This window comes from Mytilus californianus, unplaced genomic scaffold (genome assembly GCF_021869535.1).
Source record: "Mytilus californianus isolate M0D057914Y unplaced genomic scaffold, xbMytCali1.0.p SCAF_35, whole genome shotgun sequence".
Lineage (NCBI taxonomy): Eukaryota > Metazoa > Mollusca > Bivalvia > Mytilida > Mytilidae > Mytilus > Mytilus californianus.
In genome coordinates, this window is record NW_026262685.1 from 2204742 (window position 1) to 2226238 (window position 21497).

Consider the following 21497-nt stretch of genomic DNA (forward strand, 5'->3'; position numbering starts at 1 on the left):
CAAAATACAATTAATTCAAACTATTAACCTTATTATCTGTTATATATCCGATAGTTTCCAATTTATGCTTTTTTATATGCAATTATATGTAATATTTTAGCTTCAATTTGTGGTATTATAGGATTCTCAAAATGATACAGTGAACTCACAAGATGACCTATTCTTAGGTCAACAAGTTGAACAGGACCCATCAAGACCAGCACCTGAAAACCACATTTCATCTGTTATATGTGAGTACTTATACATATATATATTTAATATTATATCCCCTAAGCCAATGGCGAAAGGAATATACATGTAAGCCCCAAGCTGGGAATGTCACAGTATATACCTTGTCTGATACCTTAATTACACATACATTTTAATTTTTTTTTTTTCTGTTTAAGTTAAAGAACATTTTTCAATATAGTTTTTAGATTTCAACGTCATACCAATATACGACCGCAAAAATTTTTGCGTTCGTATAAAAATTGCGGTTTTTATCCAACACAATCATAGGTTTGAACGTTGTTTTCAATTTAGACTCTTTATATATATTTATCATATATTTAGTACAAAATACAGCAATTTTGTATATCTAACAAAGGTTCTTTTTTCCAGTCTGTATCACCTACCCTGTATCGCATACCCCATATCGCATAGCTAAACCTGTATCACATACCCCGTATCGCATAGCCAAATCTGTATCACATACCTGGCGTGACGTCATAAATCAAATGACGTCAACGTTTGACCTATGACGTCCAGTTGCTGTATTTCCTGGCATAGGAAAAAAAGTGAGTTCCCACTCAAGAAATGTCCTATCATTTCAACTAAAATCGATATTTTTCAAAAAAATATTACCCAGTAACTTTAAAAGCAATTTTTATAAAATAGATACAATAAGTTTTCTAGTGGGAACTCACTTTTGTCCACTGACTGCGTATATAGGAATCCCCTGTTTGTCTTGTTAATAATCTCTGAATAGATGATACTTGGTAACATTGTTGTCCATATTTATGTATACAAATGAGTTCATGGATCAGATTGTAGTATAATGATTAAACTTAACAACAAATATTGAGAAGGTGGGTTGTATTCTACAGGAGGGAACAGTTGACACTATTGTTAGTGAATGCTTTTAAATACATGGTCTTAAAGTATATTATTTGCCAGTTTCATACCTCTATATTGAGCATGTAATAAGGTCGTATGGGACATTACGATGTGGATATTAAGCAAATAAGGAAGCCTATAAAAACAAGAGTGCACACGCTGAAATGTCTCGCCTTCTTTATTAATCATTGATATTATGTTGATAGTCCTAAATATAAAGCTTTATTACAACTGTCACATAAACTTAACATTAACCAAAAAACTAAACATTGACCAATGAACCATGAAAATGAGGTCAAGGTCAGATGAACCATGCCAGGCAGACATGTACAGCTAACAATTCTTCCATACAACAAATATAGTTGACCTATTGCTTATAGTTTAAGAAAAAAAGACCACAACACAAAAACACTGAGCAATGAACCGTGAAAATGAGGTCACGGTCAAATAAAACCTGTGCGACCGACATATAGATCATAAAATATTTCCATATACCAAATATAGTTGACCTATTGCATATAGCATGTATAGTATTAGAAAAAAAGACCAAAACTCAAAAACTTAACTTTGACCACTGAACCATGAAAATGAGGTCAAGGTCAGATGAAACCTGCTAGCTAGACATGTACACCTTACTATCATTCCATAAACCAAATATAGTAGACCTATTGCATACAGTATAAGAAAAACAGACCAAAACACAAAAGCTTAACTATAACCACTGAACCATGAAAATGGGGTCAAGGTCAGATGACACCTGCCAGTTGGACATGTACACCTTATAGTCCTTCCATACACAGAATATACAAGACCTATTGCTTATAGTATCTGAGATATGGACTTGACCTCCAAAACTTAACCTTGTTCACTGACCCATGAAATGAGGTCGAAGTCAAGTGAAAACTGTCTGACGGGGATGAGGACCTTGTAAGGTACGCACATACCAAATTTAGTTATCCTATTACTTATAATAAGAGAGAATTAAATGTAACAAAAAATCTGAACTTTTTTTTCAAGTAGTCACTGAACCATGAAAATGAGGTCAAGGACATTGGACATGTGACTGACGGAAACTTCGTAACATGAGGCATCTATATACAAAGTATGAAGCATCCAGGTCTTCTAGCTTCTAAAATATAAAGCTTTTAAAAAGTTAGCTAACGCCGCCGGATCACTATCCCTATGTCGAGCTTTCTGCGACAAAAGTCGCAGGCTCGACAAAATCTAAATCAGCTCGAAAAAGTCCTTATGTTCTTTTGTTTGTTATATTTTCGGACGATTTAAAAAAAAACGTATATCACATTAATCTGATTCTATTTAAATATATGATAAACAGAATAATACATGACAAAATCCGTATCGCATGCTGTATCACCACTCGACCAATATCAGCCCTCGGGACTGATATTGGCTTCTCGTGGTGATACAGCATGCGATACGGATTTTGCCATGTATTATTCTATATATATATATGATTACTTCAATAATTTTATCTCTCCGTAACCTAAGTTTGAATCCCAGCAAGTTTCAGGGAGTCATATATATGCCATGAAGTGGGAAATTGCATTCAGACCCAGTAGAATCACCGTGTCAACATCTGAATCTTCTATAATTGCTTGTCAAAAATGGGGGTTGGTTGAGTTTCATTTATGAGTAAATTCGGAAAGTCGCAGTACATCTGTTTAAATTAATAATATATTCATCTTCAAAATCTGTTTGTCTTTGATACAGTGGCCAAGTTAACAAGTTTAGAGAAAATAGTAAAGGTTATACAAGCTGATGTGGAACATTTTAAGTCCAATGCAAACACCAGCAAGGCATTTTCCATGGATGATTGTTCCTTCAATGTAAATTATTGGTAATCTTTAACTTCCCATCAATTTAAATACAAATTACTAGGAAATGTATGTATTTAAATGAAGTTTGAGATTTTTCTATTTCTTTGAACACTTGAAATTATAAGAATTAAATAAAAGAGAAGAATGCATAACCAGTTATAAATTTATATCATTCATGTAGCCTACACACTGACACATGTCATACTTATTATACATTATTGTTATCGTTCAGCTTATTAAATACATGTATATATGCTGTCTTTGAAAAAAATTACCATTCATTTTTTTTCTCGTTATTTTAGAAGAGACTCAACGCCTTCTTGAAGGAAAAATTCACAAGGAATCCTTGGCTAAATGCCCAAACAGATCTAGCGTTCAAGGTTAATCTTTATAGCTGTAGAATATTGATATAATTTCTTTTCTTTTTATTCCTCTCTAATTTTCTTCACATATATATATATAAAATTCAATTATTTATACATATATATACAATTTACATGTAAGTCAAGTGCTCTCCTGAACGGGCTGGAATATTGAAATCACAACCTCAGGTGACTGGCTAATGATTACAATAGTAATTTAAATCAAAACACAGATATAATTATATATACCTGAAATTGATAGGTTTCAATTTTTTTAACAAATACATTGATTAAAAGTTGTAAATTTTCAGACTACATTTACACTAAATTATTATCATATATAGCTATCATGCTATCAACTTGACCATCATGAATGGATGATTTATGGGTCAAAATTTGACCATCATGAATGGATGATTTATGGGTCAAAATTTGACCATCATGAATGGATGATTTATGGGTCAAAATATCACAAATGTTTGATATAATGTTTTTAATATGTATTCATGAAATTCACTATAAAGGTATTTCCACTAGTGGTTGGAAAAAGATTAATGGAATGCATTAAAATGTTCTTTCAAGGGAGTATTACTTCTATTTTACTAGCACATTCTATTATAACTTTCACCTGAAGTATCTTTTACTATTTAAGGCTTAAGACGAAAAAAAGGGTAAAATGTTTTGTCCATATCTTAAGAACACCCATTTTTATTTTCATATAAGACTTCAATAGCTCATTAAGGTCATTTATTAAAATTTAAGCAGATTTTATATTTCTTTTTTTTTTGGGGCGACCCAAAATAATAACGATAACCTTTAATTTAATAATGAACCTGTATCTTTAAAGTTACTGCAACAGAAAAATTAACACAAATTTATTTATTATGCATTAGCATGAGTTACATCCCTTCAATGCTCAATTGAATAAAAAAAAAGGAAATTTTGAGTTATAAATTAGAAAATAACCTAGAGTCCAAATGAATTTGAGGGACATTGTTTTTCTTATATATATATTAAATAATTAAGGGATATCACCAACAAATTATATTGATAAATTAATTGTTTTATATTTAAAAAAAATGCTATAAATTGTACGATGCTTAACAAACAGTGTCAAATATATAATAATGATCCACTCTAAAATGAATAACCAGCTCTGCTGAAAGTTTGCCGCAACATCACAAACTATAATGATTTTTTACTTTTTAAGTCAGTCAGTGCCCCCCCCCCCCTTACAAAAAGTTCTGGATCTGCCACTGTAAAATACAACACAGTTATCTCCATTCTAATGCAGGATATTAAAATAAATACCATTTAACAAATATTTTTTGCATAAAATGACATAAATGAAAAAGTCCTCGAAACTGTTGCGTTGTCTTTAGCAACTAAACAATGTGACGTTATATGTATACTCACGATGTCAAACATAAAACTCTACAGAGTATTACATTGTTAAAGTACAATTTAAGTAAGACAATATAGGGAAGGTGTACTGACATAAGAGGTCTCTAAACGCATTAGCTCCAAATGGAGCTTTCGTTAGTAGAAGTCTGGATGATATTAATTATGTGTATCAACAGGTATAATTGTGAAAGCATAAAAATATAGTATATGCCAATACACATAATTAACAGCACCTGGTGATGTTTATAGCCTGACCGGTTTTGGTCCGAAAGGGCCGGACCTTAGACATCAGAGGTAGAATGGTGGTTAAATGTTAGCACCCTATATATTTAGATACGGTAACCATGTTAAGTTAATTCGAAATTATTGTACTACAGAAGTACACACGCATAAGAAGGTGTGTAGGAAGGTTCTGCATATGATAATGAAAATGTCAATGAAGCATAATTATTTCAGGGTTTGTGAAAAGGAAGATAATTTAAGGTTTTGCTTAAATATTACAAGTGGGGTGATTAATCACTCAATAAGGTAATTATTTCCCCTCATATAAGTTTGCAGAAACCTATCTTGTTTTTCACACAAAAGGGGGGCCCAGGATCTGCCTATGATAATGCTGTACCTAATTAATTATAACTTCAGCTAAATTATTGTTCATATAATGGATTAAAATATGCTGTTTTTGTTTTAGTTAATAGCAGACATTAAAGCTGGCAAAGATGTGCAATCTTCTGCAATTGATAAATTTGCAGAGGACTACCTGGCAGTGTATTTATCTGCCGGGCAGCAGTCTGATTCCAGAGATAGGATGCAGTTATGTATCATACTAGTAAGTTACAATGTAGAACAGTTTTGTAAGAATATAAAAAAAAGTTTTCATTTTAGTTATCGATAATATAACATCATGCACTTTACACATGTTGTTTCTTTTGTATGCACCCTTTAGTTCTCAGTCACCCTCCTGCCTAATGCTAGCTGGCCTGTAGTGTTTATTATATACATTTGCTATAGACAACACTGCTATGTAACATATAGGCAAGGTGAACGGTGTTGGAAATCAGTGATTTTCATGTAATGATTTTGAAATAGCTGGAAAATATTAATGCATTATCGCATGAACTATTAACCAGGCTCTACAAGCATCATGTAACCTGGGGGTTCCAACTAGCGTTAGAAACAGTAAATATAAAAAAGAAGATGTGGTATGATTGCAATGAGACAACTCTCCACAAGAGACCTAATGACACAGAAATTAACAACTACAGGTCACCGTACGGCCTTCAGAAATGAGAGCCATACCGCATAGTCAGTAAGAATAGGACTCACTGGTGGGCACTGAGAGAGAAAAATGTGTCTGTGTAAGATGACACGTCTTTCTGCCATCTGTTACCTTATGAGCTAGCACTTTAAAAATCCTGCTTTGGTGCAGCTCTTATAAATAGCAGGTTCAATCTTCATTTCTCAATATTATATTCCCACTGAATATATATCTAACTTATCATTTGACGTTATAAACAACTATTCATCCATTCATCCATGTAGCATGTGATATCTCAGATAATCATAGGAATTTAAACTGAAAGTTATATTTAAAACCTATTTTGCACTGTATTTGATTATATTGCATTAAATATACATTTAATAGGAAAATGGATTAATTTGAATTTGAGGGTTTGTGACCAGTTCAGAGAAGAAGTGAGGGGGGAGGGGGCTAAAAACAAAATTATCTAGATTATTATGGAACAGGAGAAATGGCTGAGCAAGGTCAAATTGGCCAATGCAACTTAAATTTGGTTAAGTCCTAAAACCTTTTTTCATGAAAATGAGGGGGGTGGGGGGGGGGGGGGGGGGGGTGGGGTTGGGGAGGGGCTCAAATCAAACATTTCCATAAAATTCTGATTCTACTCATCTAATGTTTATAATTTAATATGAATTATCTAGTTTGTTATGGAATGGGAGAAATGGCTTCACATGGTCAACTTGGCAAATGCAACTTTAATTTTGGATAGGTCCTAAAACCTTTCATGAAAATGCCAATAGGGCTTATTTTTACTATCACATTATGGTAGTCTGGGCCTTTAGTTGGTGAATGTTTGTCTTATTACCTAACAGAGTGTCTTTTTTATTATTTTATTTTTCCTCACTGTTTTAGAGGTCATTCCTGCACACCAAGAAACTGAATCTTGATGGGAGTGACTCATTAGAATTCTACTGTAACTTTTGGCAGACCCTTAAGGAATATCATGACAAAACAATGAAGGACATAAAAAATGATGCCAAAAGGATGGATAAATTGCAAGAGATTGACAGTAGGAGAAGGTTGCAGAGATTAGGTATACTAATTGATAAGATAATTCTCAATCTAATAATATTGGGTTGTTACTTTTTAACTAACAACTTTGTAGGTTGCTAGATATAGATGAAATTTATTTTATTTTTATGAAAAAAGCCTTGATATATAATATGTAAATTAATCAAATACAAAAGAAAACAAATGCAAAAACAAGTTTTTAAGGGGCTTGCGTGTTTAAAACCCATTTTTTTTTTATATAAATGTATAGGATTTTTGCTATATTTTAAAAAAATGAACTTTATCATATACTTAATGGATAAGTAAAATAATTTAAGCTGACAATCTGCCTTCAAAAGAAACCTGCATTTTTGTTATTAGGAGAAAAATAGCTAATATCGAAATAAAAAAAGAACTAAATTACAGAAATTGCATAAATTTTACAATTGTTTAGTTTAGAAACAGATTATTTGAAAAAAGTAATAAAAAATATAGGTCAACGAATTGAATGTTTTGGTTGATTTTAGTACCATATCATAAAGTAACAACTAATTGTGTAATAAATAAAATTTGTAATGAAAAAAACAAATGTTTAAATTTTTGTAACCTCAAGCCTCCTTAAAACAGATATATTTTTTTGGGTCAATTTATCAATTAAAATAGCAAGTTTTTTTTTTAAAGGATTGCCATATCTCAATTTGTGATGTTTTTTCTTGCCTGTGACTTAAGTGTTGCAGAAAGCGATACTATGGGACAGTTATCAATTATGGACTTTTGACGAGGTCAATACGTTATATATGGACCTGTTCAGATTATATTGACCGAGTGAAAGTCCTTAATTTATAATTCTTATATGATTTGCATATTGGGGAATACGTTGATATGATTTGTCAAGATGACTTCCGGTAGTTGTTTTTGACGTTGTTGTTTTTTGGTAGGCAACATTGACCGAACTTCTTTTTGTAACCAATGTAAACAAGATGGTGGCGGATAATAACACATCCCGGCTCAACGTTTAAAATATTTATTTTCACTTCGCATTTATCATCAAATTAAATAATAAACACAAAATATTTATTTGTTTAATGATAAAAAGTTTTGTATTTCATTTCTTATCAGATAGAAAATTTCCTGCGTTAACCTGTTGAACAAATATATTCATGTGCAAGGCCAATTCAGTGACACAATGTACTATTTACGTATGATAGAGGTTACGAGACTCAGTGTGGAAAAATTAATTCTTTATCTCCAATTTTAAAAAATTATAAGACTTAAACGCCTTTTTAAAGGAATTTATTGGTGTATAATTTAATTTTGGATGTAACGCGTCTTCCGATTGGCTGACGTTGTTTTGTTTATCATCTCATAGACATAATTTTGTCATGTGACCTTGACGTCATCAACGTTTTTTCATGATTTACTCCGGTTTAAAATGGAATTAAGAATTAAATTATAAGAAATGACTGTAATATTTTTTCTGTCTATTCGAAATAACATAAAAAATGTGGTGCACACTTTAAAATAATCTGCTACGCGGGTTATTCAGTGTGCACCACATTTTTGATGTTATTTCTTCATAGACAGAAAAAATATTACAGTCATTTCTTAAATAAACTGAACCAAGTCATTCACAAACATATCATAAAAGTCCTGAAAAGAGAAAAAAAACATGCTTCTGGCAGTTTCATTAGAATGAAGATAACAATATTGTATTTTAAACTCTAACAGCATCATTGCATCGCCAGATAGCGTAATTTTGCAACCATCAAATCACCAATTGATGCTGTCAGAGCTTAAAATACAACATAGTTATCTCCTAAATAGAAACATAGCGTCAATATACGTAAAAAAAGATACAAGGCTTCGGATACGTAAAATAACCTTTGAAACATGTGATCGTAATATCCAATGAAAATAGTAGAATATGCTACAACATATGTTATATTGATACTTATTGTCTTTTTAATGCAACCTAGAATATCAGAAGTAGCATAAAAGTGAGAGAACTAAACATAACTTAAAGCAATTTTTTCTGTCTATTCAAAATAACATAAAAAATGTGGTGCACACTTTAAAATGCGTGTTATTACAGTCATTCCTTAAATAAAGTTGTATACAGAAATTGCATCAACTGCAAAAAAAGAAACAACAAATACCTATAAATGAATTTATCATACAAAATTTAAATTCTAAACATTTCTGTATTCAGATTTTTATTCTTTATTCTCAAGTGCAAATTAATATCATTATCTAATGCAATTACTCTTTTCTTCACTTGCAGGAACTGAGAAGTAAAGAAACAAAGAAAGAACATTGATTTTATATTAATATTAATTATACTGAACTCAAAATCAAAAGTCAATCTAGTTGTTTTTCTTAATCATACATGTTACATGTTACCAGAAATAGCAAGCAGTGTAGACAATTATATATCTGGGTATGATGATATAGAAATATCACATACATCATTATGTTACCCTCAATACTAATACATGTAGTAATTACTTAACATTTGAAAATAGAATCTAGACAATAGAAATGGGATATGTCAAAGAGACAAACATATGAAAATAGAATATAAACAATAGCAAAGGGGTACATGTATGTCAAAGAGACAAACATATGAAAATAGAATATAGACAATAGAAATGGTATATGTCGAAGTGACAAACATATGAAAATAGAATATAGACAATAAAAATGTGGTATGTCAAAGAAGGAAAAATATGAAAGTAGAATATAGACAATAAAAATGGGGTATGTCAAAGAGACAAAAATATGAAAATAGAAGAGACAACAACTTAATAAAAAATAGGTTCTACTTGATATTTAAATTATGGAGCACTGACTGTGATTATTATTTTTCTGCATAAAGGAATGCCTGTATACAGTTGTTTTTTATTTGTTTGAGCTTTTGATTTTGCAATGTATTTTCTGTGGAGTTAGGTATTTTGGTTTATTTACTTTTTAAAACAGCAACTCATCACATTGAAGTATTTACACTCAAAATGAGTTCCTGACAGAAAAAAAAAGATAAAGAAGAAAAACATCAAAACATTACCCTTAAAAACCTATCCCCAAAAAAAATACATATACATGAGAAAATAAATGCATTTGAACAATTTAAAAAAAACATATAAAAATATATATTTAGGACCAATATAAAAACATATGAAAACATATGTTTGGGCCAAACATATGAAAACATATGTTTAGGACAAACATATGAAAACATATGTTTAGGCCGGGTATGAAAACATATGAAAAACATATGTTTGTAAAAAACATATGAAAAACATATGTTTTCCATATGTTTACATGTATGAAAAACATATGTTTTTCATATGTTTTCCATATGTTTTTCATATGTTCGAAAACATATGTTTTCATGTCGGGCCTAAACATATGTTTACATATGTTTTCAAACATATGAAAAACATATGTTAAACATATGAAAACATATGTTGCAATTTTTCCTATGTATAATGGTTTACTTTTATAAATTGTAACTTGGATGGAGAGTTGTCTCATTGGCACTCATACCACATCTTCCTATATCTACTAAATGTATGATCATGTAAAACCATATTCTATTTGTCTACTATTTATAAATGAATTACGAAATTGATAATCATACCAATGTCTGCTTTTATTTTCTAAACAACGATTGTGCCTTTCTGCGTATGTAACTTTAATATTCCAAGTAACTCCCCAAATGATTTTTGTGTTTGTCATTAATATATATGCTTGGATTCTCACGTGTGTCAATTTTATATCCTATCAGAGATGATATCCTGTATTGGACAATAAGTGTTTTGCATTTGAATGACAATTGGTCTTTCGTGAATAATTGTTTCATTTCATTGAAGCTACATGTCGTTAAATTTTTATCACGAAGGAAACTTGAACAGTTTTGACACATTCATTCTCGTATCCAGCTAGTTTATTGTATTAATCTTGCCTGAAATAATACATGTATGCTAATTAAATCTTACATTAAATCTATGCCATCTTAGTTGTAGAAAATGACCGATACTGGAGAATATGATGAAGATGACAATAATGAAGGTACGTCAGCCAGTCAGTCAATGATATGGAAATATCATATTCAGTTTTTAAGAATTAAAAAAATATTTCATCTAATTGCCTTAAGACGTCACATCCAAATATGTATATAGAGAACGAAAGTCAAACGTTGGCTGAAAAGTAAAACCGCATTGAAAATGATTTGAAAATAATCTTTAATAATGTTAATTTCAATAGAGCATTTCGCGAGAAAGTTGTATGACCTTTTTAATTATAAATGTTAACATTTTATGAATAGTTCCTGTGAAGATTCATAAGGGGTCACTAGAAAGTACAACGCATGATGAAAGGGTGCAAGGCAGTTCCGGTTTTCGTTCACCGCATTCTTCAAGAACGAATGGAAATGAGTATCAGCCTTCGACATCACAGTATCCCAGTACGTGTGTGAGACCATTGGCACCTACTTTAAACAATATTAGGAATCACGAGACACACAGAGGAGAACGAAAAGGTATTGATTTAAAGGTTCCTTTTGTATTTCATGAATAACGTAATCGATATAAGTATCAGGTTATTTGGCAACTGAATTGTATTCAACTCAGGTTGATTTCTGTGATATAATAATTAGGTTGCAAAGGGAACTGAAAGGGTGATGTAAAATCCTGCATTTTGAAATAAAATAAAATATATATAAAAAAAAATTAGCAAGTGCTTTTCCGTTTGAAATAAGTTTTTTTTTACAACAACAGCCAAACTTGCAAACAAAATCTTTAAGTAAGCTATGGTAACGAATAACTAGTTTGTATGAGGTGTTTTGGTCTTTTCTTTTGGTTTTGTTTTGCCATTCGCATTGCCATTCCTTTTTCGACTAATGAGTTTGAATATCCCTTTTGAAATTTTTGCCTCTTTTTTATATTTTTGTAGGCATGCGAAAGTCTAATAGTATTGTCATATATACCTATATTTTATACTGGAATGTCTTGAGAATAAATCGCTCACAAAACTTTCATCCGTATATAATAAATGTATATATTGTAGGTCTCATTTGAACCAGAGAATCCACAGGGCATATGTGTATATCTTTTAAAGGCAAAAACAGGAAAAGGGTTAATAAATTAAGATTTTGATAACATAACTGCACGCAACTTTTTCTGCATCAGATGCTCATTTCGACAAAAATAATGGCTATTGAAGCAGAAATATGTATAAAATCATAACTTATAAAAAAGATGATAGCGTATAAACCAAAATATAATTAAATAAATGTGGATAGTGTCCACATGTGGACACAGATGATGCCCCCGCTTGCATATCATATAGTTATAAAGGGACATAACTGAAGAACGGAAAAAGTGACGCTACCCAAATTTGAACTTGATCTGAGTTTTGTGGTAATAAGCATTGTGTGTAAGTCTCATAACATTTGGTTGAGGCTAACTTAAGTAGAGAACAGAAACTAAAAATTCAGCAATTTTTCTATTTGTAAACACGCATAACTCTAACGTGAGTGTGTATAAGTTTTACAACATTTGGTTGAGACAAACTAAAAAATTCAGCAATTTTTATGTTTATAAAAGGACATAACTCTAGAATGATAAAAGTGTTGCCACCTAATTTCGTACTTAATCTGTATTATGTAGTAATAAGCATTGTGTATAAGTTTAATAACAATTGGTTGAGGCAAACTCAAGTTAGAGAACGGAAACAAAAAAATTGTACTTGATCTTTACTGAGTTTTGTGGTAATGAATATTGTGTATAGGTTTCATAATGTTTGGTTGGGGAAAACTTCAGTTACAGAATGGAAACTAAAAATTTGCAATCTTTCGATTTATAAAGGGGCATAACTCAATAATGGTTAAAGTGACACTACCCAAATTCAACTTGATCTGTGTTTTATCAGTGGAAGTCAAAATTAAATATTGCATTGTATAAAGCATTGATTGTAGTTGATTCAACTATAATCATGGTCAAAGGAAGATAACTCCAATTTTAAAAATATATTATAAACTTGATATTGAGAAGAAAATAAAAATTTTGCAATATTTCCTTTTATAAAGGGGCATAACTCTAGATCGGTTTAAGTGATGCCACCAAAATTCAAACTTGATCTGTGTTTTGTGGTAATAAGCATTGTGTATAAGTTTCATAACATTTGGTTGAGGCAACCTTAAGTTAGAGAACGGAAACTAAAAATTTTGCAATATTTCCTTTTATAAAGGACATAACTCTAGATCGGTTAAAGTGACTCCACCAAAATTCAAACTTGATCTGTGTTTTGTGGTAATAAGCATTGTGTATAAGTTTCATAACATTTGGTTGAGGCAAACTCAAGTTAGAGAACGGAAACCAATTTCGGGACGGACGTACGTACGTATGTACAGACGGACAAGGGTAAAACTTAATGCCCCCTCCGCTACGGCGGGGGCATAAAAATAATTGATGCAAGCTATACTTTATTGTAGTTTTAACATGGATAGGCATTATATTTGTAATTTCATTCGTTAATACGGGCAGTGCATTAAAATGAAATTAATTTCTCCTGGGTGTTTTCATCATATGTAGCATAGAGGGCGTTAGGTTTTCCCACTTCAAATTATTTTTCGCGGTATTTTATTGACTATGTAATCATTCAGCACGACACCGTCAATCTGAACAGTCGAATTTTCTTGGTAAATTTTATTTCTGGTTAAAGTTTATTCATCTTTATATTTGAAGTTTTTTGTTTGATACTGATGTTTGAATTACATATTAAAATGTTCTTGGATTAATTTGCACTTCTCATGAGTGCAAATTGGAACCACACTTTTTTTAACGGTAGAATCAACTTATTTGGCAATAATGTACCTCTAGGGATAGGTAAAACAATACAAAAAAAAAATTGGTGTGGCTCCCCTGGTTCGGCAACTAGAGTGAAAACAGTGACAAAATCCTGTAGGATATTATTTCCTCCCACAGGATTTTTAAAAATCCCACAGGATTTTATGAAATCCTATAGGATAAAGTTATAATCCCATAGGATATTTTTAATATCCTATTGGATATTTAGATCCTATCGGATTTATTTATCCTATAGGAAAATTTATCTCCTATGGGATAAAATTAATATCCTACGGGATTTAAAATCCTGTAGGATTTTCAAAAAAAGATGTTAAATCCGATAGGATTTTACTTATCCTATAGGATTATCATGAACGACTTTTTCTCAGAAAACAAATGTCCCTTCGGATTATTTTTTCTCCTCAGGGATTTATTTTGTCCTGTGGGATGTTTTCTCTCCCATAGGATAATTGTTCTCCTACCGGATTTTTTTTCTCTCTCTTAGGATAAATTTTGTTCTGTAGGATACTTTGTTCTCCTTTAGGATAAACTTTGTCCTATAGGATTATTTTTTTCTCCCATAGGATAAAAATTGGATGCGTTTTGTCATCTTAGATAGTTGTGTTGGTATTTAACAAACGTTTACAATATAATACTGTTATGATTGTCAATGCAAATAATTTGATTGGTCCAGACTAAGGAGTATCACAAATCAATAGGAAAGATATTAAGACCATAAAAACTGTTTAGCTTGTATTGTTGGATTGCAGTCACATATCACAGCGATTCCGAAATGGTTTACCTTTTTTAATCATTATTTTTTCATTCTAATTGGTGAATCGTACTAAACAAAATGAATGACATTTCAATATCATATAAAGTTGTCGTTAATGCAATATATCCAATGACTGTTTTCGGTAATTTCCGTTTCATGCATGGATTTTTTTTTCATTGATATTTGCTGAATGTTTAGTGGCAAATATTTCATGCATGTTATTGGCGACCTTGAAATCTTATAAAGACCAGACCATACGAAAACAGTTAAGTACATCTCTTCCAACAATTAAAAATTTAAACAGATTGTAACACAACTTCTAATAAAATAGACCTAGATGCATAGGGTCCTTGAGAATATTCAGATAAATGTTCATTTTGGTTTGATTATGTTCTTTGCCTGCACTACGTGACATGCAAATGCAAAAAATAATAAATGTTCTCTGTCCAGTACGATTGAGTTATAAATATTGTTTTGTTTGTTTGTCTTAGTTCAAAACCGTGCCTGTTAACTTTAATGAATAAAATCGTATTGAAAAGGCCTATAAAATGTAATATATTTAGAATCAAGTTATTAAGGTTTGAGCTGTTTGCTCAAAACTGGTACATATGAGATATTTTGGCAAGATTGACAATCGTTCTTTAATTGAAATACAATGTATTACATAAAAATAAACACTTTTATTTTAGTCTTCCGTCATGTCCTTCACACGTCTCAACTAAGAAATCACCCCTTGAAAATCTATTCTTACATGTCTTAGTTTCATAATAAATTGACATAATCTTATTAATAGACCGTGAACAGTAGATCTAAGAACGAAAGAAAAAATATAAAAATCTAAAAAAAGAAATAGATATTACTGTTCATCCATGTAGTGGTTTTCAAATAGATAACTGAAAATGAAATAACATAATTATCGAAACATATACACGGAAATATTACTTTATTACATTGTGCAATATCTTGCCTTCGTATACTGTTTGCAAGGAATTATTTATGAAGTTGTTTGATAAATGTTGTTTGGTTTACGTACTGTGGCAAATATTTCATGTATGTTCATAACGAGAACGCATTAATTATAAGTACAATAGGTAGGCCCTTCATAGCAAAAATGTAAGGTCGACTGTGAGGATGGACATGAAACTTGGAATGCCACTGAAAAATGAGGGTATATTGAAAAAAAAACAAAAATTTAGCCCTGCAACAGCTGGCCACACACGGATCCCTCAAATAATTGCTGCAAGAATACCTAATGTGCAGAAAGCGTTCGTGCATGAAATCTACTCTGAAATCGACCATCGATATTCAAGTAAAGTTTTCACTGATTTCAATTGGTTAAATACTTTTTGCTGGCTTAAGTAAAACGGAGAGTTCTTTGAGATTAGATTATTTTTTGCACTTTAGTTTTTTGGTATGATATTCTATTTTTCTGACAGCTTCGGATTTCTCGTGGTAGTGTTTTTGCCTCTAGTGCTGGAGGTCGTGGGTTCGAACCCCGGCCTAGTCAATCCAAAGACGTCAAAAATGTGTACTTGCTGTTCCTCCGCTAAGCAAGTGGCATTAATGATTAAAAACAAAGATCCACGTTTATCATCTACTCTACCGTTAATATATAGTGAAATTTCTTGTACTGATTTTTATTTCATGTACCTGTTTTGATTTCTACTGATAGAGATTAAAAAATGAATGGATTGTCTGTGTCGTTGGGTTGTTGTCTCATCAATATTTACCATTATCCACTTTTCATTCGAAACCAAAGGGTTGACTTGAGTATAGAAATATTGTCATCTCTTGACTTTTCCCGCTCGACAGTAAACTTTGCTGAAAAGTTACGTCCCTTTGGATAAGATTTTTTTGGCAAGGATAAAAGTCACTAGAATAAAGTTGAACCATGATTAAAACCTTAAGGAAAGCTATTACCACCCAAACTACCCCTTTTTTCAACGGTATATGAATGCCCCCCCCCCCCCCCCCCCAAAAAAAAAAGAAAGCAAATGAGTTTACAGGCTATAACGGTCTCTTTAAGTGCTTTATTGTTGTTTTTTTAAATAAATGCCTATCGCAATTAAAATTTTCCAGTTTTGGACTGAATAAAAATAAGGAGATGCGGTTCGATTGACAATGAGACAACTATAACACTATTAATATCCACCAAAGTTCAGATGAAGCTGATGTAGGCAAAGTCGGGATTTGTACTCTAATACCGTCAGATTATCGATAAAAACGGAGATAATCAAACAAAGGCACTTTAAATGTTTGAAACTATGATATTTCACTTGCCTGTTTTTTCCCGATCCTATTTCGGACCCCTGCTTCTAACATGTGTTATTAGACATGCACGATTAAATTTTGCTAAATAAAAAAAAAAGAAGATGTGGTATGATTGACAATGTAAAACAAATCAAACGAGAAAACTAACGGCCTAATTTATGTACAAAAAATGAACGAAAAACAAATATGTAACACATCAACAAACGACAACCAATGAATTACAGGCTCCTGACTTGGGACAGGCACATACATATAGAATGTGGCGGGGTTAAACATGTTAGCGGTAAACGTTGGGTTAATTAGCGGTACATCCCTCGGATTTCAAATGTTTGGCGTTGAGATTCCTGATGAAGGTAAATCCAGAAAAGCGCTTCGGACGCATGAAATTATTAAACGTGTTGTTTTCAATTTTTAACACCGCTCAGGACCTCCTGAGTGCACTTAGGACATAAAAAAATACACCCAGGACATGTAATAGATGTGTAAGTAAGAAAGGATGTGCATTCGATAGGTAATTTAATTTTTGATCTTATATTTTTCGTTTTGATAAAATCAATTCAATAATTAAGAAGTTATTTAAGTTTTTATCGGCAGGCGCCGTTATTTGGGATATGTCATGCACGACCGATGATCATATTTAATACCAATTATCGTGTTGATTAGGTCGTTTGGTCTTTAATAATTAGGAGTGTCACTGTGATTAGTGATGGTAATAAACACATACAAGTAAACTTGGTAAATCATTAAAAAGGGTTCCTTTGAAAAGTAATAAACATATATTGTTTTTGCAAAAGTTGTTAAATTCACTTTTCGTTGTGTTTGTAATAATTGAAGCCAATTGAGAAATCTTCACAAAGTCGGAAAATTTTCCATTCAATTTATTTCAAACATGTAAAAAGGTTATAAAAAATATAAAATGTGGCGTCCTTGAAGATCAAAACCCCGTTTTAACAGCGTTTGTCTACTTTTGCCTATTGCCGAACATTCTAAAACATAATGAAACTCGTCGACAATATCACCGGTATAAATAAAATGTTCTCTGATTATTTTGCCATCTACCAGTTTCAATAGAAATGTTTGTGTTCAAAGTTCTAAATCTACAAAAAGAATCAAATTAGGCTTCGCATGTTAGACATTTTTTCCGTCTAAATTTCTTAAAACTCCTGATAGAGTTGAACTTTATTAATAGATAGCTTACATAAGCATTAAAAAAAATGTGGCGCCATTAAAACTCATTCTTGTCCAGTAAAACATTTTTTGTACGAGTGGAATTCTGAAATAATTATTTTTTAAAGCTTTTATCTTTTTAGCGATAGCCTATTTGTGAAAAAAAAAAACGTACGATCTAATTTCAAATTTCATTAAGTAAGATGTATTCCCCAATTTAAAATTACTCGTTCTTGTCCAGTAATAAATTCCTCAAACGAGTTTGAAAAGGGAAATAAAATTTGAAGAAGTAATTTCTCATAATTTTCATGAAGCAAGATTTGGTTTTGTATCGACGACCCGTTCTTATCTGTACATGTATTTGTTGCTGTACTTATCAAAATACGATTTTCATATGGTCAAATCTCATATAGTAAAATTTTATTTCTTATCAAAACTGTCCTTGCCCAGAGCTGATATGCATAAAATCACTTAAAGTTAAGATTTCCAATTGTAGTACTAATTTATCGTATGATACGTACAAAAATCCGCCCGTTCGGAACAAACATTTAAAGTTAACTTAAGTAGCTTTATACATACGGGCCCAGTATGACAAGTCTTGAAGGAATTTAAATAAATTCTGAAAAGAATTTATCTCCGTTTTCCTCTCAGTTTCTGTCATTCATCATATTTGGGTATTTTTCTAATAATCAAATTTTGTTTCGTAAAACATTTTTGTATCACACTCCGTGCGTGCGGTGTAATGGTCCGAGTACACAGTTATCGTCCTTTGATTTTCGTTGTCCACGAATATAGTCCCTAGTGTGGACAGTGTGTTACTTGCTAATTTATTTTATACCCCTTCCAAATTTATTTCTCCATGTTTTATGACTCAAATAGCAATTAGGGGGGTGAAATGACACTGTAAAAAAATTTGGGTCATGAATTTTAAAGTAAAGTAGTGATTTGGTCCAGCTGAAAAATGTAAAAAATTAGCACTTCGGAAGCTGTCAAAAGATTTGAAGACCCCCTTAACATAAAATTGTCCATATTTTGAGTTAGAGCCGATGAAGTTTTCTATAATTTTGATATAATTTGTCCCAAAAGTAGTACAACACACTGTAAAAATATTATTGAGAAAGCGCAGGTGGGATTTTTTTAATTTTCATTTATTGTCTAAAAGAAATGCACTACGAAATAACTGTGTACTCGGACCTAAGAGGTGAAATCAGGAAATATAGAATCTGTACTTTGGCAACTTCCCCGAATGATTTGATGGTGTCAATTTGTCAAATAGCATAAAACTAAAGTATTTAAACTTTTATTTCATAGAATTTCTGCAAAAATGACCAACTTGTGCATTTTATGGTCAAAATAAGCATTTTATAGCTTTTTCAATTTTGATGCATAAGTGGCATTCTGACTTTCTATCTGACAGGTTTTTATGTGTCAATATTTGTGTTTCTATGCTTCAATCCAGTTGTATTACTCATTTGTGAACTCTGAATCTACAGAAAAGAAGATCATCTCATACAATATGTGCAAAATGTGTTGTATATATGACCCTCGTCTAACGCCCTGTTTGGATCAAGTTAAATGTGAGGAGCTTGGAACATAAAAGTTGAAGTCCATAATAAAGACCTCACTAAATTTGTACAAAAAACACTTAACAATGTCTTTTGTACCTGTTTCATGTCACATAATATCTTTCTTTTCTTCTGTAGGATAGCAAGTGGTTCAAATATAAGCCTGTTGAGACTAAAATTGCATGCATGTTTTTCACTAAAAAGTGAAAAATCTTTGTACCAGACCATACTGTCTGCAAAAAAAGTTGGATGCAAGAGTCTTTTTGTGCTCAGATTTATTGTATCATGTCACCTGAGTATAGAAATGATAGAAAAGACACAAATTTTTATTTCCTATAGCTTCAATATGCATTTTTAAATGTAAATATGTGCTACGGCCTAAATTGACCCTAAATTATTTTCAGTCTTACTTAGCCTAAGACCCTTTTAAACTAATATGATCTGTTATTTGTAAGTTTTCTTTCCATTTAAAGTACATTAAATACATATGTAAGGATTATTTATAACCAAAAAGCTTTACAAATTTAAAATTGCTGGAAAATATTACATCTTCCTGTAAGGCCCCCCCTTCATTGGAAAACCTCCATTTTTAGGCACAGGCTCATATAAATTTGACTTTTTAATAATTATGATAAGTCTGATAAATCAAATGAGTACTCTATTGCTTTTAATACATAATATATTATATATTAAGGCATTTCAAAAGTATTTTTTTGCAATATTTTAATTTTTTAAGCCTCAAATGTTGATAGTTGAAATTTTTCAATTTTAACGTCTAAATTTAACATGCAAAGTTGAATATAGAATTAGTCATATTGTCTATAATATATATCCTATTGCCATGAAACTTTGTAAGCAGTCTTATAATTTATTAAGCTTTGGTCATACCAAGTTTCATTAAGATTGGTCAATTTTTTCTACCCTATTAGGTCCGAGTACACAGTTATCGTCCTTTGATTTTCGTTGTCCACGAATATAGTCCCTAGTGTGGACAGTGTGTTACTTGCTAATTTATTTTATACCCCTTCCAAATTTATTTCTCCATGTTTTATGACTCAAATAGCAATTAGGGGGGTGAAATGACACTGTAAAAAAATTTGGGTCATGAATTTTAAAGTAAAGTAGTGATTTGGTCCAGCTGAAAAATGTAAAAAATTAGCACTTCGGAAGCTGTCAAAAGATTTGAAGACCCCCTTAACATAAAATTGTCCATATTTTGAGTTAGAGCCGATGAAGTTTTCTATAATTTTGATATAATTTGTCCCAAAAGTAGTACAACACACTGTAAAAATATTATTGAGAAAGCGCAGGTGGGATTTTTTTAATTTTCATTTATTGTCTAAAAGAAATGCACTACGAAATAACTGTGTACTTGGACCTAAGAGGTGAAATCAGGAAATATAGAATCTGTACTTTGGCAACTTCCCCGAATGATTTGATGGTGTCAATTTGTCAAATAGCATAAAACTAAAGTATTTAAACTTTTATTTCATAGAATTTCTGCAAAAATGACCAACTTGTGCATTTTATGGTCAAAATAAGCATTTTATAGCTTTTTCAATTTTGATGCATAAGTGGCATTCTGACTTTCTATCTGACAGGTTTTTATGTGTCAATATTTGTGTTTCTATGCTTCAATCCAGTTGTATTACTCATTTGTGAACTCTGAATCTACAGAAAAGAAGATCATCTCATACAATATGTGCAAAATGTGTTGTATATATGACCCTCGTCTAACGCCCTGTTTGGATCAAGTTAAATGTGAGGAGCTTGGAACATAAAAGTTGAAGTCCATAATAAAGACCTCACTAAATTTGTACAAAAAGCACTTAACAATGTCTTTTGTACCTGTTTCATGTCACATAATATCTTTCTTTTCTTCTGTAGG

General features: G+C 31.4%; 1 protein-coding gene across 3 annotated transcripts in view; it reads left to right on the top strand.

Moving 5' to 3' along the window:
- Positions 1-21497, top strand: part of LOC127736713 (uncharacterized) — a 102427-nt gene that overhangs the window by 15924 nt on the left and 65006 nt on the right. For all 3 annotated transcript variants that reach the window (XM_052247299.1, XM_052247298.1, XM_052247300.1), the window contains 2 exons: positions 11003-11054; positions 11311-11523. In XM_052247299.1, coding sequence (XP_052103259.1) covers positions 11012-11054; positions 11311-11523 — 256 coding nt within the window. In that variant the 5' untranslated portion in view covers positions 11003-11011. The remainder of the gene's footprint in view (positions 1-11002; positions 11055-11310; positions 11524-21497) is intronic.